Source organism: Pongo abelii, chromosome 6 (genome assembly GCF_028885655.2).
Source record: "Pongo abelii isolate AG06213 chromosome 6, NHGRI_mPonAbe1-v2.0_pri, whole genome shotgun sequence".
NCBI lineage: Eukaryota > Metazoa > Chordata > Mammalia > Primates > Hominidae > Pongo > Pongo abelii.
This window is the reverse complement of record NC_071991.2, coordinates 26,783,614-26,808,894: the sequence shown is the minus strand read 5'-3', so window position 1 is coordinate 26,808,894 and position 25,281 is coordinate 26,783,614. Positions and strand designations below refer to the sequence as shown.

At 33.7% G+C, this 25,281-nt stretch overlaps 1 protein-coding gene across 9 annotated transcripts in view; it reads right to left on the bottom strand.

Annotated features, from left to right (window-relative positions):
- The window catches only part of LOC100438994 (zinc finger protein 680), a 64,077-nt gene that overhangs the window by 5,317 nt on the left and 33,479 nt on the right, over window positions 1-25,281 (bottom strand). For 5 of the 9 annotated variants that reach the window (XM_009242759.4, XM_054560522.2, XM_054560523.2 and 2 more), the window contains one exon: window positions 5,021-19,691. In XM_009242759.4, the coding sequence (XP_009241034.3) occupies window positions 18,352-19,691 (1,340 nt within the window). In that variant the 3' untranslated portion in view covers window positions 5,021-18,351. Of the gene's footprint in view, window positions 1-1,332; window positions 2,467-5,020; window positions 19,692-25,281 lie in introns of those variants that run through there. The other 4 variants (XR_010140693.1, XR_010140692.1, XR_008527472.2 and 1 more) reach the window with 4 other exon arrangements.

Sequence of the window (25,281 nt, the reverse complement as noted above, 5' to 3'; positions counted from 1 at the left end):
CTAAATTTATTGATAATATACAATTTTTTAGCTAAGAAGATTTTATCTCATTCATATGTTTTATGGAATTTGGTTTACGTTTAACTGTTTCTGATTTATCTGGAATGTGAAAATTTTCCATGAATCCAAATTGAGTACTATAAACAATCTTTTACTAAAAGCCTTTGTGAGGCAGAGTAGGATTCATATTTTTTATAATATGGAAGAAATGTGTTAACCGTGTTCACAGTAATGACTCTGAATACAGCATTCTCAGTGCCCAGTATTCACCCTGAGTCACTCAGAAAAAGCTGGTATCTCTGCAAAGACACAGAAAAAGGTGCCAAGAGGAAGTGCACCACATTGCACATAAATGCTTTCCACATGCACCTATTAGGGTCTTAATTTAACGGGCTGTTATTTGCATGTCCAGATGCTTCCTGAATCTAGTCACACAAGTTTTTGGCAGCTAATGGCATCTTTTACCCATTAGTTTTATATAATGATTTGTGTGGCTAGGAAATAAATTTTTTGTCAATTTACTCTAAATTGAGAGACTAGATTTGCAATCTTCAATCTTTCAGTGTTAAGGCAAATCAGAGAAGAGCAATGTGTTATGCAGCATGCATTTTTCTGCCTATCAAAATTCTTGTATTGCCTTGGAAACCCAAGGGAGCCATCTAAATAATACTCCCTTTGAAAATCCTTTAGCCAGAATTTTAGATTTTAAAAGGTCAAGAACATAATGATCGAGCAAAGCCAAAATCATGTCTTTGCTCCGTGTTAGTAATCAGGCCATTTCAAAAAGCACGGCAATTATGCCAAGCCATTGAAAAAATGTGGTTTTGATTAATTTTATTCTACTTCAAATGTTTCATCTGTTACTTTTATCATGTTAAACTAAGAAAAACTACATATATAACTCCATGCATTCTAGACATAATCATACTGTTTAAAGTCAATATTATATTACAGTATAGTAAAATTCTCTGTAATTAGATGTCAATTATTAATAAATTTATTATGTCTTCAAGGTATTTCAATTGTAAAAACAAATAATTAGGTATGCTTTTTCATAATAAGTTCAATTCTAGGAGGGTACACACTAGTCTCCATGGTATTTTTGTAATGAGTAGTGTAAAACTGGGCTACCAGAATGGTGCAGACATGCTGATTTAATTATAGTAAGAATGAGATCCCTTGTTGGTAGGCTATTGATGTTCCAGAGGCTGATCATTCACTATGGCTTTCTAAATGTCATTCCACAGTGCCAGTGAGCCCTTTCATCCAGGTTGTTTCTTCCTCCCATTGACGTAATCAATGTTGTCTCCTTTGTTTATCTTAGGCTATCTCAGATGAGAGGTGATTTTTTTTCTTTTTGCATAAATTAGACTCCTTTTTTTTTCCTCTGCCATGAGATCCTCCTGTCCTCTCTACTGGAAGCACCATGTGGGAGGCAGGAATAATGAAAATATACAAATATATTTCCTGCCATGTGGCCACCATAAGCAGCTTACAGCATGGCCCACCTAGAAATCACTTACTTCCAGGCCAGCTGAAGTGTTTTTCTATTATGTGTCCCTTTCTCTTAAAAGCACCTCTGATTCAGTTTAGCCCAATCAGGATAATCTCCCTTTTGATGACAAAGGCAACACACTAGTGACCTAATTTTATGAGTAATTTCACACCACAGTTACAGTTTTTTTACACTCAAGAGGAGAGGATTACACAGCAGGTGTGAAACAGGCTGGGAACCTTGAGGATCATCTTAGAATTTTGCCCACCCACCTGAATAGACTTTTAAAATAGTCTTTTAGATTTTTTTTTTTTTTTTTTTTTTGAGACGGAGTCTTGCTCTGTTGCCCAGGCTTGAGTGCAGTGGCACCGGCGCCATCTCGGCTACTGCAAGCTCTGCCTCCCGGGTTCACGCCATTCTCCTGCCTCAGCCTCCCCAGTAGCTGGGACTACAGGTGCCTGCCACCATGCCCAGCTATTTTTCATATTTTTAGTAGAGACAGGGTTTCACCGTGTTAGCCAGGATGGTCTCGATCTCCTGACCTTGTGATCCACCTGCCTCGGCCTCCCAAAGTGCTAGGATTACAGGCGTGAGCCACCACACCCAGCCTAGTCTTTTAGTTTCTTTTGTTATCTAAGTAAACAAAGATAATACCTGCAAATAATAATTAATTACTTTCCAATTTTATTCACAACAAATATTAACTAATTTTTTTTCTGGCTTAAATTATTTCTCTTTAATATACCATTTTATACATTCATGCACAGATATAACAATGCAAATGTATCCAATTATTCAATTTCTAAAAATTTTTTATTTAAAATGAGAGTTTAAAATAATTATTTTCTGTTTGAAGTTTTTTATTGTTGTACTCAAGAGTGTTACCTCTGTGCAGACAAAGTTGCCTGTGGTTTAATATTGGCTCTGCTGTTGTGAGCAAGTCATTTCTCTCAGTGGCTCTGTTTCTTCCTCTGGTAAAATGAGGGTAATAATGATACCTATGTTATTAAGTTACTGTGAGAATTAAATTTATTAACACATATATAGTGTTATGGTCAGTACTCAGTAGAAATTAGGTAATTTTAATAAGATAATTATATGCTGAATTACATTAATACATGCTTTAACACAGAAATATTTTTCCCTAAGAACAGACTTTTTCAACCAATAGACAAATATATATTTATATTAATTCTTTTAAAAATGTGGTATAAACAATTACTATTCAGCGTCAAGAAAGGGTAAATCCCATTATTTGAAACAAGATAGATAAATTTAGAAGACACTATGCTAGATGAAATAAGCCAGACACAGAAAGACAAATAGTGCATAATCTCATTTATACGTAGAATTTAATAAAGTTTAACTCAAAAACTAGAAAGTGGAGTAACGGTTACTAGAGGCTGGGGGTGGTTGGAAGGAAACAGAGAGTTGTTCATCAAAGGGTACAAAGTTTCAAATAGGGTAAATAGGTTTTGAGATCTATTGCACAGCAGGGACTATAGTAAACACCAATATATTGTGTATTTCAAAATAACTAAGAGTAAATTTCAAATGTCTCACCACAAAGGATAGGTAAGCGAGTTGATATACATATGTTATTCAACTCAACTCAATTATTCTTTTTTTTTTTTTTTTTTTGAGACGGAGTTTCGCTCTTGTCACCCAGGCTGGAGTGCAATGGCACGATCTTGGCTCACTACAACCTCCATCTCCCAGGTTCACGTGATTCTCCTGCCTCAGCCTCCCGAGTAGCTGGGATTACAGGCGTGAGCCATCCATATTATATACGTATATTAAAACATCACATTGTACCCCATAAATGTATACAACTCTGATTTGCCATTTAAAAATACTATTAATACTTTTCTTAGAAAAAAGAGAGAAATAAACTTTAAGAATTTGGGCTAGAGAAAAAAGTGTTTTTTCATCTTAAAATTCCAGGAAACAAACACACACACACACGCACACACACACACACACACACACATTTTTTTAATTTCAAATGGTTTGCTCATTTAGTGATGTGGGTTAGTAAACTTTTAATGTTATGAATAGTATGAACCCAACACTCAAGAATAAATTTTCTTGATTTTTAATGTTCAAAATAATAAAATACTTTAAAAGGCTCTAAAGCTACTGTTTTGAGTAAAATTCTCTCTAAATGTCTAAGTAAATTATTTCCTTCACTTGTTAGAGAAACAAGTTATTTGAATGTATATATATTTTAAAAACTATGTATATATACATATTTTATATATATGTGTATATATACACATATTTTATATATGTGTATATATACACATATTTTATATATGTGTATATATACACATATTTTATATGTGTATATATACACATATTTTATATATATGTGTATATATACACATATTTTATATATGTGTGTATATATACACATATTTTATATATGTGTGTATATATACATATTTTATATGTGTGTATATATACATATTTTATATATGTGTGTATATATACATATTTTATATATGTGTGTATATATATTTTATATATGTGTGTATATATACATATTTTATATATGTGTGTATATGTACATATATACATATTTTATATATGTGTGTATATCTACATATATACATATTTTATATATGTGTGTATATATACATATTTATATATATGTGTGTATATATACATATTTATATGTGTATATACATATTTATATATGTGTGTATATACATATTTTTTATATGTGTATATATATACATATTTTTTATATGTGTATATATACACATATTTTTTATATGTGTATATATACACATATTTTTTATATGTGTATATATACACATATTTTTTATATGTGTATATATACACATATTTTTTATATGTGTATATATACACATATTTTTTATATGTGTATATATACACATATTTTTTATATGTGTATATATACACATATTTTATATATATGTGTATATATACACATATTTTATATATATGTGTATATATACACATATTTTATATATGTGTATATATATACATATTTTATATATGTGTATATATATACATATTTTATATATGTGTATATATATACATATTTTATATATGTGTATATATACATATTTTATATATGTGTATATATATACATATTTTAATATGTGTATATATATACATATTTTATATATGTGTATATATATACATATTTTATATATATGTGTGTATATATACATATTTTATATATATGTGTGTATATATACATATTTTATATATGTGTGTATATATACATATTTTATATATATGTGTGTATATATACATATTTTATATATATGTGTGTATATATACATATTTTATATATATGTGTGTATATATACATATTTTATATATATGTGTATATATACATATTTTATATATGTGTGTATATATACATATTTTATATATGTGTGTATATATACATATTTTATATATGTGTGTATATATACATATTTTATATATATGTGTGTATATATACATATTTTACATATATGTGTGTATATATATATATATATATACACACACATACTTTTTTTTTTTTTTTTGAGACAGAGTCTTGCTGTTGCCCAGGCTGGAGTGCAGTCGTGCAATCTCAGCTCACTGCAAACTCCGCCTCTTGGGTTCAAGCATGAATATATATTTTTAAATTATATTTAAATTTACTGGAGTGCTAAAGAACAGTACTCAATGAGAAATGTTACCATAATATTTATATTTATGCTGTATGTGAATCTGCCAAGGATAGTATTGAAAACATTCAACTACTATTATAGCCCCAGATTGACTGATTAGAATTAACATGGGTTACAAACTACTGATGTGGCCAGCTTGTTTTCAGGCTTAACACTCATCATGATCTAACAGAATAAAAAATGAGAGCTAATAAATTTCCTGTATACTCGCTACCTGACTAAAAATGAAACAGACTGGAATTACTAATCAGCCACTTACAAAGTGGTTTAATTTTAACCCTTTACTTTCATTTTTAGAACTTCTTGTCTATTCCAATCTAGCTACTTTTCACAGAGGACCTAAGCCATCACATGGAATTAAAAGGGGGTCCTAGGCAACTAAAAATTTCTGGTTTGGGCTATACCTCAGTGTTATCTAAAGGCCCTTGGACTAACTCTAGTCCCCAACAGCCTGTCAGGGTGTCAGCACAAGGACTTCCAGTCTTTTCCTATTGCATTTTCCTTTCCTATGATGGCTATTATGCCTCCTATCCCTTCTTTGTATACAATGTCGTGGATGTTTCTGCAACCTAAAGATATAATCTTGCTGGGTAGAGTTAGTGTCTTACGAATGTAACTTAAAAAATTGCCGTTTTTGTGATTCCTTGAGACAGGGGGACTTTGGGATTTCAGTCTAAATTTTCTAGTAAGGGCTTTTTGTCCCCAATAATAGACATTTATGGCACTGTATAGGGGAATGTCACCTCATGTAAATACCCTCCCCCTCTCCATTTATTTCTTCCTTCCACATAAAAGTTCAGCATTGTCCAATGAGTTTAAACAGTTGATTTTCTTATGCTGGGGGGCATACTATAATAATAGCCTATCCAACCCCAAACCTAACTTTTGCCTAAAAAGAATTTGGAGTCAGAGTTTTTACCTAACACTTCTAATCCTGCAGTGCCACATAATGGAACAGAATTTTTCTCCATGGGGAGCCTTGTCAGCCCTTTGCCCAAAACCTCTCATCTTCCATTCTTTTCCCTTTTACGTCTCTCTATCAGTAATCAGGCCCCACGTCCTATGTGTAAACAGAAAAACTCCACTTTCAACAGCCAGGAGGAAGCCATCCTAATAAGACAAATCTTAGCTTCAATACTGTCCCCATCAAAGAAAGGGCAGCCATTCAATTTTTACACTTTTAAGGCATCTGTTCTGCATTCAATTACACTGGCATTCAAACAAAACAGAAATTTTATGTATAAAAGTTAATCAGTCTTACTTTGTGCTTTTTAAATTCTTCACTGGGGCCATAGCAAGGAAAGCCAAAAATAGTATTAAAACATTCCCTTCATTAAAAAATCTTGCCCAAATCCAACTACTACATACTTTCTTCCAACATCTGGGGTACCCTGGGAGCCTTTTGGGCTGAGTGGGTCTAGAAATCCAGCAGGACAAAAGGCTAGAATTTTAAGCAGGTAAGTGTAACTAAACCCTGCCGACTAGCTTCTCCAGGAACACGGGTAAAGGTCACGCTTGTATCCATGTTGCAGCACCTATAATGGTAGCCTGAACCCAAAGGAGAGAGAGGAGGAGGAGAAAGAGGATGCCCTTTCTCTCTTGCTCTCCACCCTGGGTCACACAAAAGGGAGAAAAGAAACTAAGGAAAGCTTTGTTTCTCCCTCTCGTTCTAGATGGGCAACAGACCATCTGCAGTCTATACTCCCCTCAAGTGTATTCTAAATTACTAAAGCTCCTTTAACCGTAAAACTCTTAAAAAAAAAAAAAAAAAGACTTATATTCTCTTGCATAAGGGCATAGCCATCTTACAAATTGGAGGCCTAGGCAGTCAAAACAACAACAACAAAAAAGCCCCAAGGAAAAAAGGGTAGAACAAGATCCCCAATCCCAATTAAAATAAAACAATGCCCCTTAAAAACCTAATTAAAGTCTTGGTAATCCTATAAATAACGTAATTTAAAAAAAAACAACAAAACAAAACACTTTCTAATATGCATTTTAAAAAGCTTGCAAAAAACCAAAACCAAACCTCTTAGTAACTCTAAACTGTCCTTGCTAAATCAAAAACCAAATAACGCACCCCCCCCCCCGGCCACCTTTTTAAATAGCCTAAAAAAAGCTTTAGTAGAAACACCTACCTGTATCCCAACTCAATTAAAAAAACAGGTTTATTATTCAGGCAGCCCTTAATATTAAAAAAAAGTTGCAAAAACAGGCTGTTTCCAAAAATCTAATTTTGCTCAGCCTCAATTTAAAACTTTGCAGTATATAAATAACACTCTCCTCTGTGCCCCAACTGAGGGAGTCTTTCAAAAAGGCACTAAGTTTCTTTTTAATTTTCTAGCAGGTAAAAAACATAAAATACCCAAATCTAAAGCTCAGTTCAAACTTCAGTAAGGTACTTAAGTCCAGTCTTGTCAAAAAAAAAAAAAAAAAAAAACTAAAGCAGACAGGCGCGGTGGCTCATGCCTATAATCCCAGCACTTTGAGAGGCCAAGGTGGGCGGATCACGAGGTCAGGAGTTCAAGACCAGCCTGACCAACATAGTCAAACCCTGTCTCTACTAAAATACAAAAATTAGCCTGGCATGGTGGTGTGCGCCTGTAGTCCCAGCTACTCGGGAGGCTGAGGCAGGAGAATCGCTTGAACATGGGAGGTGGAGTTGTGGTGAGCCAAGATCACACAACTGCACTCCAGCCTAGGCAACAGAGTGAGACTCCATCTCAAAGAAAAAAAAAACAAAAAACAAAAACTAAAGCATGAAGCAAAATAAATAAATAAATAAATAAGCCTATTTCCTTCTTTCCTCTTTCCCAAAACCCTCAAAGAGCTAAAAGAATTTTAAGGCATTACATGTTTTTGTAAATTATAAATACCTGAGTATGGTAAAATAGCTCATCCTTTGTATCACCTCATAAAAAACAAACAAAAATGTAAGCAGCTAAAACTCACTTCCTAACTTAAAAACCTAAAACACAGGCCAGGTACAGTGGCTCATGCCTGTAATCCCAGCACTTTGGGAGGCCAAGGTGGTGGATCACGAGATCAGGAGTTCGAGACCAGCCTGGTCAACGCAGTGAAATCCCATCTCTACTAAAAATACAAAAATTACCTAGGCACCGTGGCGGGCACCCGTAATCCCAGCTACTTGGGAGGCTAGGGCAGGAGAACTGCTGAAACGCAGGAGGCAGAGGTTGCAGTGAGCCAAGATTGGGCCACTGCACTCTAGCCTGGGCGACAGAGCAAGACACCATCTCAAAAAAATAAAATAAAATAAAACCTAAAACACAAAAACTTTTAACCAGCTAAAGCACAGTCTCTATGGGAAGACTGAGGGCTGATGCCCTCAGGTATTTAATTTCTATGTATCAAAAGAAAAAAGAAAATAGCCCTAAAAGTTTTGGCTAAGGCTCAAGGTCTGACTCAACAGCAAGTGGGCTAACCATGGAAAATAACTTAACTGTTTATACCTCACACAGTACTGCAAAACTGTTGTCCTCTAAAAAATAGTCTCTGGCCATCACCGCCTCAAATATCAAGCTTTGCTGCTAAAAAAAAATCTTTAGTAAAACAAACAAACAAACAAACAAAAAACATTGCCCTTGCCTAAACCCAGACACTTTCTTCAAAAAACCCTCCAAAAAAACCTAAACATAATTGTTAACAGGTAGTGGTGCAAACTAGGAAAAAAAATGGTAAAATTACTGTTTATATTCTCTGTGAAGTTTTAATTAATTAAAAAAAAATTCTTAAAAAGCATTATTGGCTAGGCACAGCGGCTCACGCCTGTAATCCCAGCATTTTGGGAGGCCGAAGCGAGCAGATCACCTGAGGTCAGTAGTTTGAGACCAGCCTGGCCAACATGGTGAAACCCCATCTCTACTAAAAATACAAAAATTAGCCGGGCATGGTGGTGGGCACCTGTAATTCCAGCTACTCAGGAGGCTGAGGCAGGAGAATCACTTGACCCTGGGAGGCGGAGATTGCAGTGAGCCAAGATCGCGCCATTGCACTTCAGCCCGGAAGACAAGAGCAAGACTTGGTCTCCAAAAAAAAAAAAAGCACTATTAAAAATAAATATCCAAGCTATAAATATATTTTAAAAGGTTTCATGTTTTTCTCTTCATAAATCTTTTCTAAAAAAAGTTTCTTAAGGGGCTGGGCACAGTGGCTCATGCCTGTAATCCCAGCACTTTGCAAGGCCAAGGCAGGCGGATCATAAGGTCAAGAGATCGAGATCATCCTGGCCAAGATGGTGAAACCCCTTCTCTACTAAAAAAAATACAAAAATTAGCTGGGCGTGGTGGCGTGCGCCTGTAGTCCCAGCTACTCAGGAGGCTGAGGCAGGAAAATCGTTTGAACCTGGGAGGCAGAGGTTGCAGTGAGCCGAGATCGCACCATTGCACTCCAGCCTGGGCAACAAGAGCAAAACTCCGTCTCCAACAAAAAAAAAAAAAAAAAAAAATTTCTTCTCAGTCAACTAAATGACTTTTCTCCACTGTGCCTTGCCACTCTTGGTCCATTCATAAAAGGTCCTAAAATAATTTCTGGTGGCCTAAAACTTCTTAAAAACAAGAACACCACAAATCTCATTTAAAAAAAATTTTTCTCATAAAATCCCTAAAAACTGTATTCCTAGCCCTGTAAATAAAAACTATATTTCTAGCCTTGTTCCTAAAGGGCTTTACCCAGAGGCCAATAATCCAGTTAAAAACTGGCAAGTAAAAAATCTTGTAAATACTAAATTTTTTTTTTCTGTGTGGTTATACATGTGTTGTGTGTGTAATGTCTATTTAAAAAAGCTCTAATTAAAAATAAGTGCTTAAATCAATTTTTTTAAATAAAGGCTGTGGTACCTTTCAGTTTATGTAACTTTAATCTTTAAAAAATAAAATCAGCCTTAAAGATTATTAATAAAGTATAAATGTCTACAAAATGTAAATAGGTAATCAAAATTATTCTGGCCAAATATTAAATTTGCTAAATGTTTTAAGGTTGTAAACTACTCCTTTGGCCTTTAAAAACTGTTCTATTTGCCTGCTTCACAATGAGTAAGGCCAAAAAGTGTATGTGCCCCTAACTATGCTAAAAAAAAGTCAAAATTCATCTGCGCCTAGCACATAACTAAAACAATTTACCAGGTTTTACATTCATTGCTGAAAGTTATCATTATAACATATATCATTATAACATATAATTAAAACTACTAAAAATAAATTTACATGCAAGGTATGCAAAAGCAGTAAAATGTGTTTTTAGTAAAATCTTTTTTAAAAGTACGTTTTGCCTAAAAATAAAAAAGTCTTAAAGCAAAAGCTTTAAGCAAATTGTAAAAAAAAGAACTGTATAAATTAATCTTGCAAAAAAATCCTGTATGTAAACATATCAACTAAAATTCTAAAGGATATTATATAGTTTTTCAAATTAAGCATTAAAATACAAACACAAGGTTTTATTAAAGCACTAATCTACTCTTAGCAAAATTTGTAAAGGGTTACAAAAGGTTTATAAAACTCTCACCTCATGGTCTAATTAGTTAAAATTGAAGAAAATTGTTTATAAGGTTTCATTAAAATTGGGGTTAACATGAACAGTATGCAACAGTAAAATTTAGCTTTCTTTCTTTTAATCAAAAAAAAATTTTTTTTTTTTTTTAACATAGATTCTCGCTCTGTCACCCAGGCTGGAGTGCAGTGGCGTGATCTCAGCTCACTGCAACCTCTGCCTCCTGGGTTCAAGCTATTCTCCTGCCTCAGCCTCCTGGGTAGCTGGGACTACAGGTGCCTGCCACCACACCCAGCTAATTTTTTTATTTTTAGTAGAGACGGGATTTCACCATGTTGGCCAGGATGGTCTTGATCTCCTGACCTCATGATCCACCCTCCTAGGCCTCCCAAAGTGCTGGGATTACGGGTGTGAGCCACCACACCTGGCCAATCAAAATTTTTATGTAATAATAAGAGCTAGTAAAAGGTTTTGCTTTTTCAAATTTTAAGTCATCATTTTAGCAAAACAAATAACTTACAGTAATTTAAAATTTTATTTCAGAATATCAAGTGTTTTAAACCTCCAACAACTTCAACAAACTTCACAAAATCAAATTTCAGTTTCAAAGTTGTCTTTTCTAATGTCTAGCTCTTGAGTGCTGCAAGGGGCTCCTGGGGCATCCAAAACAGAGGTTAACAAAATTATTTAACAAGTTTAGGTATATAAAATTGCCAAATTAATATCTAATCTTCCTCAGGTTATATTTTAGTAAATATCATTAACATATGTTCCAAAACCATATAAAATATCTAAGATTCTAATGTCTAAATGTGCACCATCAATCACAATTAAGGTTATGTTATTATAAGCCACAAAAATAACCACATTTCTTTGTCAATTGTGCTTCTAACTGTAATCACCCTAAACATTTTGTCATTTATAAACATTATCTTATTTTATTTATTTTATAAAATAAAATATTATCTTATTTTAATTTTCTTCAAAAAATGGTTTACAATTAGCTGTAAAACTTTAACAAATGTTCTCCAATGCAGGTTTCTCATAACAAAACAAAACTCATAAATAGCTCATAATAAAAAAATTCTATAATAATAAAACTCATAATAAAAACTCATATTTATAAATATCAATAAAATAAACTCATAACTCATTAATAAAACCCATAATAAAAACATAATATTTATAAATATCAAGCAAAACAAAAGTTAACAAAATAAACTAAACTAATAGAAAACAAAAGCAATGTTTTTAACTTTTGCTTAAACCATTGCTAATCTTGGCTGGGCGTGGTGGCTCATGCCTATAATCCCAGCATTTTGGGAGGCCATGGCAGATGGATCACCTGAGGTCGAGAATTCAAGACCAGACTGACCAACACGGAGAAACCCAGTTTCTACTAAAAGTACAAAATTAGCCGGGCGTGGTGGCGCATGCCTGTAATCCCAGCTATTTGGGAGGTTGAGGCAGGAGAATCGCTTGAACCCGGGAGGCAGAGGTTACAGTGAGCCAAGATCGTGCCACTGCACTCCAGCTTGGGCAACAAGAGCAAAACTCTGTCTCACACACACACACACACAAATTGCTAATCTTTATTTTGCTTTTCAAAGTAAGTAAGAATTTCTTAAAACCTTTTAACAAGCAAGGTATACTCCTGTAAATAAAATTTAAAATGCATTTGTTTCTCTCAGCCTAGCTCCTCTAAAATCTAAAAACTAGTTAAATTATTCTTGACTTACAACAATATAGTTGTTTGCATCAGTGCAACACACACACACACACACATAAATGTGCACCTCTTCCAAAAACCCTTAAACTAGCACCCCCCCCCCAAAAAAAATCCTGGCTACTGTTCCCTACACAATGCCCCTTTCAAGCAAAAAGCAGTCCAAAAAAATCCAATGCCTAATCTCCATAAAAATAGTTACGGTTTCCACTCCTGAGTGGAGACTGAAAGAAGTTTGCTTGCCTTAGGTAAATAGCAACAGAAAGGTCCCTGAAAAGTCCCCAGCCAATGAGTCATTGCCTCAACCCCACATAATGTAAAATGCAGCCTGGAAAAAAAAAATTCAAGCTGCAGGCACCAATAAAAAAACTGGCATAAAGTATTGTGCCTAAAAACATGCCCACAACTGCACAAATAAAAAAACCTCCAGCCTATTTAAATAAAAACTTGCACAAACCTCTAGCTCACTCAAATAAAAAACAAGGCCTGGTATAAAATGCCTTTATCCTTTATATAATCAGAGGGCTCCAAAAAAGTTTCTTCTCCTTTTGTGGGCATAAACACAGTGAGCTCCAGTGGGCACTCACCTTTATTTAAACTATACAGCGGCTCCTATAAATCATCACTTCAGACGCTAATTGGTCCCGGGCCAAGGTCCCAGGCCAAGCTTTCGCTTCAGCTTCTAATAGGTCCTGGGCCAAGCTAAGCAGCATCTATATATCATCATTTCAGCTTCTAATTGGTCCTGGGCCAAGATCTCAGCCCAAGCTTTCTAATTAGTCCCAGGCCAAGCTAAGTCACAAGATCTCCAAAACAGCCCACAAACTAAGCACATTTCTTTTTATTCCTAGTCCGTAATAACCCTGAACCCCAGCCTCACAGGGGGAACTCCTATTCAGAAACCCCTCTCTGCTAGCAAAAAGCTTTCTTCTTTTGCTTATTAAACTTTCACTCCAACCTCACTTTTGTGTTCATATTTTTTAATTTTCATAAAAATAAAACAAAAAACTCTAAGTGTTATCTCAAACAAAAGAAAACCTGTTAAATCTTGTTGCATTGCTAAAACTACACAGAACTACTCTAGGAATATACCAGGAAAGGCAAGATAATTCACAGTTCCTTTAAAGGAAGCAAATTGCTCCTGTAGGACCTGGGAGACAGCCCAAATATTCTGAGTGCCCAAACTGTAAAAGTGGAAAATGGGGCTTTATAAGCTCCCAAATTTATAAAACAATAACTATTAGACCTAAGAAATTAAATAGACAGAAACATAATAATAGTGGGGGACTTCAATACTCCACTGACAGTACTAGACAGGTCATCAAGATAGAAAGTCAATAAAGAAAAAATGGATTTAAACTATACCTTGGAACAAATGGGCTTAACAGCTATTTACAGAACATTCTAGCCAAAAACCACAAACTATGCATTTTATTAACCAGGACATGAAACTTTCTCCAAGACAGAACATATGATAGGCCACAAAACAAGTCTCAATAAATTTAAGAAAACTGAAATGATATCAAGTACTTTCTCTGACCACAGTGGAATAAAACTGAAAGTTAACAACAAAAACCTTTAAAACCATTCAAATACATGGAAATTAAATAAACTGCTTCTGAATGATCATTGGGTCAACAATAAAATCAAGACGAAAAATATTTAAAAATTTTAATGGAATGATATAGTGACAAAACCTATCAAAACCTCTGAGATACAGCAAAGGCCGTGCTAAGAGGAAAGTCCATAGCTTTAAATGTCTACATCAAAAAGTCTGAAAGACCACAATATACTATCTAAGGTCACACCTCAAGGAACTAGAGAAACAAGAACAAACCAAACCCAAACCCAGCAGAAGAAAGGAAACAACCAAGATCAGTGCAGAACTAAATAAGATTAAAAAGAAAAAAAGACAAATGAAACATAAACCTGGTTTTTTAAAGGATAAATAAAACTGATGGACCATTAGCAAGATTAAGAAAAAAAGAGAGAATATCCAATTAAGCTTAATTAGAAACAAAACAGGAAATATTACAACTGACATCACAGAAATACAAAAGATCATTCAAGGCTACTATGAACACCTTTACACACATAAACACAAAAATCTAGAGGAGATGAATTAATTCCTGCAAATGTACAACCCTCCTAGCTTAAATCGGGAAAAATCAGAAACCCTGAACAGACCAATAACAAGCGGTGAGATTAAAATCGTAATTTAAAAAATTAACAACAAAAGAAGTCCAAGACCAGACAGATTCACAGCAGAATTCTACCCAACATTAAAAGGAAAATTGGTACCAATCCTATTGACACTATTCCACAGGACAGAGTAAGAGGGAACCCTCCATAATTCATTGTATGAAGCCAGCATCACCCTAATACGAAAACCAGAAAAGGACACAGCCAAAAAAGAAGACTACAGACTGATATCCCTAATGAACACAGAGGCTAAAATCCTTTAAAAAAAAATACTAGCTAACTGAATCCAACAACATATCAAAAAGGTAATCCACTATGATCAAGTGGGTTTTGTGTCAGGGATGCAGGGATGATTTAACATATAGAAGTCAATAAATGTGATACACCAATAAACAGAATTATAAACAATGATCATCTCAATAAACACACAAAAAGCATTTGACACAATCCGGCATTCCTTTATAATTAAAACCCTCAGCAAAATCTGCATACAAAGGACATACCTCAATGTAATAAAAGCCATCTATGTCAAAAACACAGCCTACATAACACTGAACAAGGAAAAGTTGAAAGCATTCTCTCTGAAAACAGGAACAAGACCAGGATGTGTACTTTCACCATTTTTATTTAACATAGCACTGAAGTCCTAGCCAGAGCAATCAAATAGGAGAAAGAAATAAAGGGCAGCCAAAGAGGAATTTAAGCTGTCACTATTTGTTGATGATATGATTGTATACCTAAAGAACCATAAAGACTCCTCCAAAAATCTCCCAGAACTGACAAGCGAATTCAGCAAAGTTTCCAGATACAAAATTTATGTACACAAATCAGTTGCTCTGCTATATACCAACAGTGACTGGGTTGAGAATTAATTCAAGAATGCAACTTTTTTACAATAGCTGGAAAAAAAATACTTAAAAATATACCTAAACAATGACATGAAAGACCTCTACAAGGAAAACCACAAAACACTGCTAAAAGAAATCACAGACGACACAAACTAATGGAAACACATCCCATACTCATGGATTGGTAGAATCACTATTGTGAAAATGACTACATTGCCAAAAGCAATCTAGAAATTCAATGTAGCTCCCATCAAAATACCAACATCATTCTTCACAGAATGAGAAAAGACAATCCTAAAGTTTACATAACTTTATACTATAAAGCCATAGTCACAAAAACAGCATGGTACTGATATAAAAATAGGCATATAGACCAATGGAACAGAATAGAGAACCCAGAAATAAAACCAAATACTTACAGCCAACAGATTTTTGACAAAGCAAACAAAAACATAAAGTGGGGAAAGGAAACCCTATTGAACAAATAATGGAGGGATGTTTAGCAAGTCACATGTAGAAGAATAAAACTGGAAACTCATCTCACAACTTATATAAAAATAAACTCAAGATAGATATAAGACATAAATTTAAGACCTAAAACAGTAAAAATTCTAGAAGATAACATTGGAAAAACGTTTCTAGACATTTGCTTAGGCAAAGACTTCATGAATAAGAACCCAAAAGTAAATGCAACAAAAACAAATATAAACAGATGGGGCTTAATTAAACTAAAAAGCTTCTGCAGAGCAAAAATAATCAGCAGAGTTAACAGACAACCCACAGAGTGAGATAAAATCTTCACAATCTATACATCTGTCAAAGGACTAAGATCCAGAATCTACAAAAAACTCATACAAACCAGCAAGAAATAAAAACAATCTCATTTAAAAGTAGGCTAAGGATATGAATAGACAATTCTCAAAAGAAGATATACGAATGGCCAAGAAACATATGGAAACATGCTCAACATCTCTAATTATCAGAGTAATGAAAATGAAAATCACAATATGATACCTCCTCACTCCTGCAAGAATGGCCATAATTAAAAAATAAAAAAATATATAAGAGGTGTTGGTGGGGATGTGGTGCAAAGGGAACAATTTTACACTTCTGGTGTGAATGTAAATTAGCACCATTCTGAAAAATAGTGTGGAGATTTTTTTAAAGAACTAAAAGTTGATCTATCGTTTGATCTAGCAATCCCACTACTGGGTATCTATCCAGAGGAAAAAAAGGCATCATATGAAAAAAGATACTTGCACACACGTTTACAGTCTATGTGCCTATTTGTATACCAGCACCATGCTGTTTCGATGACTAAAGCTTTATAGTATAAAGTCAGGTAATGTGATGCCTCCAGATTTGTTCTTTTCTCTTACTCTTGCTTTTGCTACGTGGAATCTAAAAGAAAATTTTATTATTTTTGATCACATCAGTTAACCTGGAGGACAGCATATTAGTTGAAATAAGCCAGGCACAGAAAGATTAACATCTCATGACCAAATAACATATTGTTACTCTCTTTTACCTCCCTCCTTGAGTAAAGTGAAAAAGGTTAAAGTTAATGGCATAATAACGCTTCATTGAATGCACAATAGTCTTAACATGTTAAAGAAATGTTTAATTACAAAATTAAGCTTATACATAATCTAAAAATTTTCAAATGTACTGCATTTATAGCATAAAAGTACAATTAGTAAAATGATTCACTAGTAATTTAATTACATTTAATTTAAAGTAAAATTAAAAATGCTTTTCTCTCACTATGATGCAGAATATTACTCTGAACACCCACCTCACGCATCACTCAATATGGAAAGTAAACTAACAAGGGCCTCTCCACTTAGATTTTCATCATAAACCTTACATTTTAATGCCCATACTCTTCCACAGAAAAAACCATAAATAATGTCCATCTAATAAAAAAAGAATCTCTCCTATATCTGACACAGCAACACGCTTTCACATGTGAATACAACAGGAATGAAGATAAAGTAATTTGAGAGTTGAATTTCATCATTATTTACTTTTCAAATAAGCTATAATTTTTTCAAGAAAAAAGTATACTTTCAATGTAATTATAACTCTCTAAACAATCTTCTACTCCTTTTAAAGTTATTTACAAATAATCTAACAACTTATAGATTTTTTTATACTCAACACTCTGTTTTAGTGTAATGTCTAAAGTGTCAGTGCCTTAGTTATTTCTACTGTAAATTCTTTAATATTTACATAGACTTAATTTTGGATTAAATATTTTTCATACTTACTGCATCTGCAAAAACACATTTCAATATAAACTCATGTTTTCGACACCGTAGTTTTTGAAAAAAAATGTTTTTCCAAATTCATTACATTTGCAGGATTTTTCTCCAATATAAATTCCCTGATGTTGAACAAAGTTTGAGCAACTGCTTCGCGTTTCTCTATAGTACAAAATGAGTACAATAAGATTTGTAATACAAGTAAAGGTACTACAACCCTCCTACACTCCTTATATTTGTTATGTTTGTCTTCAAAATAAACATGCTTCTTCACTTTAAAGTGTTATATTTTCTGAAATTTCTTTTGACAGTAATTGCATTTATAATGCTTTTAATAAGTATAAACTCTCTGGTGTTGAGTAAGATGTGAAAAGATATCAATGACTTTTTCACATTCTTTATACTTGTACGATCTTTCTCAAGTAAAAATGCTTTCCTGTGCCATAAGATGTGAGTATTGGTTAAGTTTTGTCACATTCTTTACACTTATAAAGTTTTCTCCAGTATAAATTATCTTACCTACAAGCAAGTGTAACAATCATTGGAAGGCTTTGTCAAATTCTTCACATTTTTAGGGTTTCTCAACAGGATGGTGTCTTTTATATTTAGAAAAGTTTTAGGTGTTGTCAAAATTATTGTCACATCTTTCAGGTTTGTAGAGTTTCTCACCAGTATGAATTTTCTTATGTCTAGTAAGGTGCGAGGACCTGTTAAAAGCTTTGCCACATTCTTCACATTTGTAGGGTTTCTCTCTAGCATGAATTCTCTTATGATTAGCAAGAGTTGCAGGCCAGTTAAAAACATTGCCACATTCATCACATTTGTAGGATTTCTCTCCAGTATGGATTACCTTATGGTTAGTAAGGGTTGAAAATAAAGTAAAGCCTTTGCCACATTCTTCACATTTGTAGGTATTCTCTCTAGTATGAATTCTCTTATGTCGAGTAAGGCTGGAGCATCCATTAAAAGCTTTGCCACATTCTTCACATTTGTAGGGTTTCTCTCCAGTATGAATTCTCATATGTTCAGTAAGGTTTGAGGACTGTATAAAAGCTTTGCCGCATTCTTCACATTTGTAGGATTTCTCTCCAGTATGAATTTTCTTATGTCTAGTAAGGTTTGCAAACTGGTTAAAAGCTTTGCCACATTCTTCACATTTGTAGGGTTTCTCTCCAGTATGAATTTTCTTATGTTTAGTAAGGTTTGAAAACTGGTTAAAATCTTTGCCACATTCTTCACATTTGAAGGGTTTCTCTCCAGTATGAATTCTCTTATGGTTAGTAAGGGTTGCAAACCAGTTAAAGGCTTTGTGACATTCATCACATTTGTAAGGTTTGTCTCCAGTATGAATTATCTTATGTTTACTAAGGATTGAGAATAAACTAAAGGCTTTGCCACATTCTTCACATTTGAAGGGTTTCTCTTCAATATGAATTTTCTTATGTTTAATAAGGGTTGAGGATTGGTTAAAGGCTTTGCCACATTCGTCACATTTGTACGGTTTCTCTCCCATATGAATTCTCTTATGTTTAATAAGCTCTGAGAACCAGTTAAGAACTTTGCCACATTCCTCACATTTGTAGGAATTCTCTCTAGTGTGAATTCTTATATGTTGTGTTAGATGTGAAAGCATGCAAAATGATTTGCCACATTCTTTACATTTGAAAAACTTCTTTCCAGTATTTCTTTTCTTATGACTGTTTGAATTTGAAAATTTATGAAAGACTTTCACGTATTTATCACATTGAAATATTTTGCTCTGGGTAGTTGTCAAACATTGGTTAAGTTCATTATAACCTTCTTTGAACACCTTAGACTCATCCACACTTTTACAGCTTATTCTTAATTGTAAATTCTCATGTCCACATTTTCCGTATCCTCTCAGTATCACTTTTTGAAAAGAATCTTTTATGCTGTGCTCTGGCCAAAGGTCTTCAGTGAAATGAGAATATATAACTGAAAGACATAAAAATAACAAATTATGCCACTTCCTAGACTCAGATAGAATATATTTTACAAATCAAATTTATAAAATTACACCAACTACATAAGCAAAATACAAAAATAAATAACTAAAAAATCCTAAAAGTAAAAAAAAAAAAAAAGTTATGTACAAATGAAGAAGCTTGACAAATTAGGATACACACAATGATATTTATAACAAACACATATATAAACACAATTTCAAAAGTCACAGACCAAGAAGAGAATCTTGTGAGTTGCAGTATAAAAATGATATGTCATTTATAAGCATAGTCTTTTTAAATAACCAGTGAATTTGTCAAGAAAATTTTGCAGGCAAGAAAAGAAGTGTGTGATATAGTCAAAGTCATGAGAAAAATAGATATCAAATGAGAATAATACCATCAGCAAATCTGTCCTACAAAATGGAAAAAAAAAAAAAAACTTCCAAAATACCAAATTCTGAAAAAGTATATTGGCACTGCAAATTCCCTACATAAAAAAGATGCTGAAAGCAGTTTCTTCCACTGAAAATAACATGACAGAAAACAACACATTATTATATAAAAATACATAACTTTATGAAAAAGATATGCACATACAAATAGAATTCCTTAACATTATTATAATGGTGCAGAAAACGTTAATTATTCTCTAAAATTTGAAAGATAAAATCATAGAAAGTATTATAAATGTCTATTAATATACAACATAAAAAGAAATAATTAGCAACATTAATAATAAAGTTCAGGGCAGATGTAATGAAATAGAACTTTTATATGCAAGGGAAGTTAATTTTTCTACCAGATTATAATATATTATTGTATCCTTTAGAGGTTTTATGTAATCCCCAAGGTACCACAAAGAAAGTGTTTTGTATATCTGCATAGATATACAAAAGAAAACAAGAAGGAAGTGAAGCATTTCAATACAAAAATCAACAAGACACCAAGGATGACAGAAAGAGAAAATCAGAGACAAAAGTAAAAGAATCAAATAAAACAATAAAATAACATTCTTTCTCTTTCAGAAAATTATCCAAATATATATATATATGTAAAATATATGTAAAATTAACTTTCCAATCAAGAGATATACTTTCATTAAAGGGATTTATTAAAAGAATTTTAAGCCGGGCGCGGTGGCTCACACCTATAATCCCAGCACTTTGGCGGATCACAAGGTCAGAAGATTGAGACCATCCTGGCTAACATGGTGAAACCCTGTCTCTACTAAAAATACAAAAAATTAGCTGGGCATGGTGGTGGGTGCCTGTAGTCCCAGCTACTTGGGAGGCTGAGGCAGGAGAATGGCGTGAACTCGGGAGGCGGAGCTTGCAGTGAGCTGAGATCGCGCCACTGCACTTCAGCCTGGGCGACAGAGCGAGACTCCATCTCAAAAAAAAAAAAAAAAAAAAAAAAAGAATTTTAAAAACCAAGATCCAACATGCCTTTTTACAAGGGTCAGGATAGATCTAATGATAAACAGAGACTGAAAGTGGCAAGACAAAAGTACACATTTCACGCAAATATTCATCAAATGAGAGAAGAAGAGGTCAAAATATTACACAAAATACATCTTAAGTCAAAAACTGTCATATTTTATGAAATATACTTGAAGTCAAACTCCAAAGAGACAAAGAAGAATTTTTTTTTTTTTTTTTGAGATGGAGTTTCGCTCTTGTTGGCTAGGCTGGAGTGCAATGGTGAGATGTCAGCTCACTGCAACCTCTGCCTTCCGGGTTCAAGTGATTCTCCTGCCTCAGCCTCCCTAGTAGCTGAGATTACAGGCACCCACCACCATACCCAGCTAATTTTTTGTATTTTTAGTAGAGACGAGGTTTCACTATGTTGACCAGGCTGGTCTCAAACTCCTGACCTCAGGCAATCCACCCACCTCAGCCTCCCTAAGTGCTGGGATTATGGGCATGAGCCACCATGCCTGGCTCACAAAGAAGAATATTAAACAGTAATAGATTCATTTGCTGGGAACCAATGACAAATTTGTATATGGCAGTGTGTGTGTATCTCACATTAAGTTTCCAAATATATAAAGCAAATACTGTCAGAATGAAAGAAACACACAGAGAGCAATATAACTATAGTAGAATATTTTAATGCTTCACTTTCTGTAATAAAGATTTTAAAAAGATAAAATATTGGTAAAGAAACAGGACTTGAAGGGAGTATAAAACAATTATTTATAACAGAGGCATAGAGAACACTCAACAACGTAACGATAAACAGCCTTCTCAATACCTCATACGAAATTCTCCTTGATAGACAACCTGGTAAACCAAAAAAGAAGTCTTAACAAATTATTTAAAACTAAATTTTTATGGATTACTTTCTATGACCAAAATGAAATGAGTATAGAATAGTAAGAAGAAAAAATTGAAAAATTCACAAATACATAGAAATTAAACAATACACTCTCTTGAGCATGCTTGTTGAAATGTTAAAATAATTAATCTTGTGAAGATGTCCATCCTGCTCAATATAATTTACAGATTTAATGCGATGTTGTTCAAATTTCTCATTGCATTTTTGAAGAAATAGAAACAGCAACCCCCAAAGTATATAAAGTCTTAAGAGATAATAAAGTACCCAAAAATCTGCAATAAAATAAACAATTTTGAAGGCATTACAGTTTCTGATTTTGAAACACATTACAGAGCTACAGAACTGTAACAATTTGGTATGAGTACAAAGGTAAAAACGTACACTAGTAGAACAGAATGCGGCACATAAACTTTCACATATATGATCATATAGGTCATTTGCATACCTGTAATTATTGCAGCATTGTTACTGAAAGCCAATAGGTAAAAGCAGTGCAAATTTGTCACCAAATTACTCAGTAGATATAATTTAAAATATAAAATACTTAAATATCACCCAGTATTTAAAAAGCAGAAAATATTCTAACAACTATAAAGCTTGATGACATTGTGCAAAATAAAATGAGCCAGTCACAAAAAGACAGAGATTGTATGAGATATACGAAGCAGTTACACTCTTAGAGAAAACACAGTGGTGTTTGAAAAGTGCCAGGAAATGGGTAAAATTCATAGTTTTTTAATGGGTATTGATATTTAGCTTTGCAAGATAAAAACATTTTAGGAATATGTTGCATAACAATGTCAATATAATAGGACTAAAATAAACATTTAAAAATATTCTATTGTAAATGTTATGTGTTTTTGACAAGTAAAAATAGACAATACCTAAAAGAGATACAGAGTTATGATCGTTTGTAAATTATCTTTAAATAGAGAAGTTTTTCTCCCACACAAAAATAATATAGATTCATGAATAAATAGATGTTGAAATTAGGAGAATTTCTATGACTTCTCACCTAGTCAAGATTAAACAACCATTCGCAACAAACCTATACCAGAAATATACAAGTCATAAAAAGAACAGGGAAAATATTTATACAGGTAAACACAGAGATCGTTATATTGGTAGTAGACATATGGCTGATTCATATTTGACTTTGTTCCACACTGTCTTAAATTTTACAGAGTTAAATACTGGCATACTCAATTATAATATAAACTAAAAAACCAAAAGAATTAACTCATGTGAGGTGGCATATCCTAAAATATGTAACACAAAAATATAAAATTCCAAAAGAAAATTAAAACATGAAATGTAAAACTTATTGGACACCATCAAGTACATCAATATATTCATTAAAAAACTCTTAGAAAAAGAATGTAGGGAAAAAGTAATGTAGAGGTTACTTGTAGACAAAAAAGGCTGAGAACTTCCCAAATTTTGATGTAGTAATAAAATTCCTAACCAATAATACTTGATTCAAGATTAGTGTACTTTAAAAACAGAGAAAAATAAAGGCTTTTCAAAATAAAAGGTGACAGTGTTATGATTCATTATGACTAGCACAGCTCTACATGAAGGGCTACATAGTAGCCTGGCAAAGTGTATTATGCCTGTAATCCCACATCTTTAGGGAGGCCAAGGCAGTAAGATAACTTGAGACCAGGAGTTCAAGATCAGCCTGAGCAACACAGTAAGACTCTGCATATAAACAAACAGAAATGCTAACGTGAGTCCATTATTTAAAAAAAAAAAAAAAAAAAGATGCTGGACAGCATCATAAAACTATATATAAATATAAAGCTATTAAATGTAAATATACACACACACATAGAATTCTTTACTCTCATAATGATGGAGCATAAAACCTTTAAAGTTATTCTATATAATATGAGAAACTAAAAATAAATCTGCATAAATCTGTCGATACCCAATAAAAAATAATAGTTTTTAACATCAATAAAAAAACTGGAAAATATATTAGTTTTTGTATTAAATTGAAGTTGTTATGAAATTAAAATATATTGTTTTAACTTTAAGATGTTTTATGTAATCTCCACTTTTCAAGATAATTACATTGTATTTCCAGAAAGTATGTGAAACAAAATTTTAAAATAATCAAAGTATGTCACAACAAACTTAAATAAAAATTGGCACGGCAAGGTGGCTCACACTTGTAATCCCAGCATTTTAGGAGGCCGAGGTGGGCGGATCACCTGAGGTCGGGAGTTCGAGGCCATCCTGGCCAACATGGCAAAACCCCTTCTCTACTAAAAGTACAAAAATTAACTGGGTGTGGTGGCAGGTGCCTGTAATTCCAGCTACTCAGGAGGATGGGGCAGGAGAATCACTTGAACCCAGGAGGCGGAGGTTGCAGTGAGCCGAGATCACGCCATTGCACTCCAGCCTGGGCAACAAGAGCAAGATTCTGTCTCAAAAAAATAAATAAATAAATAAACAAAAATAAGCATTAAAATGAACAATGAAAAAGAAAACATATCTACAAGAAACACATAAAACAATAACAATAAACTGATAATAGTAACTTTACTTCTTTAAGCAATCATTTTAAAAATACATTAATTAAACTAATTAATAAAAAAAGGTGCTGGGCACAGTGGCTCACGCCTGTAATCCCAGCAGTTTGAAAGGCCGAGGAGGGTGGATCACCCGAGGTCAGAAGTTCGAGACCAGCCTGACCAACATGGAGAATCCCCGTCTCTACTAAAAATACAAAATTAGCAGGGCATGGTGGCACATGCCTGTAATCCTAGCTACTGGGGCAGCTGAGGCAGGAGAATCACTTGAACCCAGGAGGCGGAGGTTGCGGTGAGCCGAGATGGTGCCACTGCACTCCAGCCTGAGCAATAACAGCAAAACTCTGTCTCAAAAAAAAAAAAAAAAAAAGTGATCTCAGGACTTTGAGAAGCCAAGGTGGGCTGATCAGTTCATCTCAAGAGTTTGAGGACAAATCTGGGGGCATCATGGTGGATGGGAGGCAGGACTAGACTGCAGCTCCAACTCAGGTGAACAAAGCAGTGTGTGGAGGCTTGTGTCATAAATTTTAGCTTCAGAATAACTGCAGGAATAAATCAGGAAACCTGAAATGACCCACAGATCCTCTGAATGAAGCAGACTGCTCCTACAGGACTCAGGAGACACCCCAAATACTGTGAGTGCCCAAACTGCAGAAGTGGAAAAGGGAGATCCTTCACCTCTGAAACATGCACCCCCACTGGGGA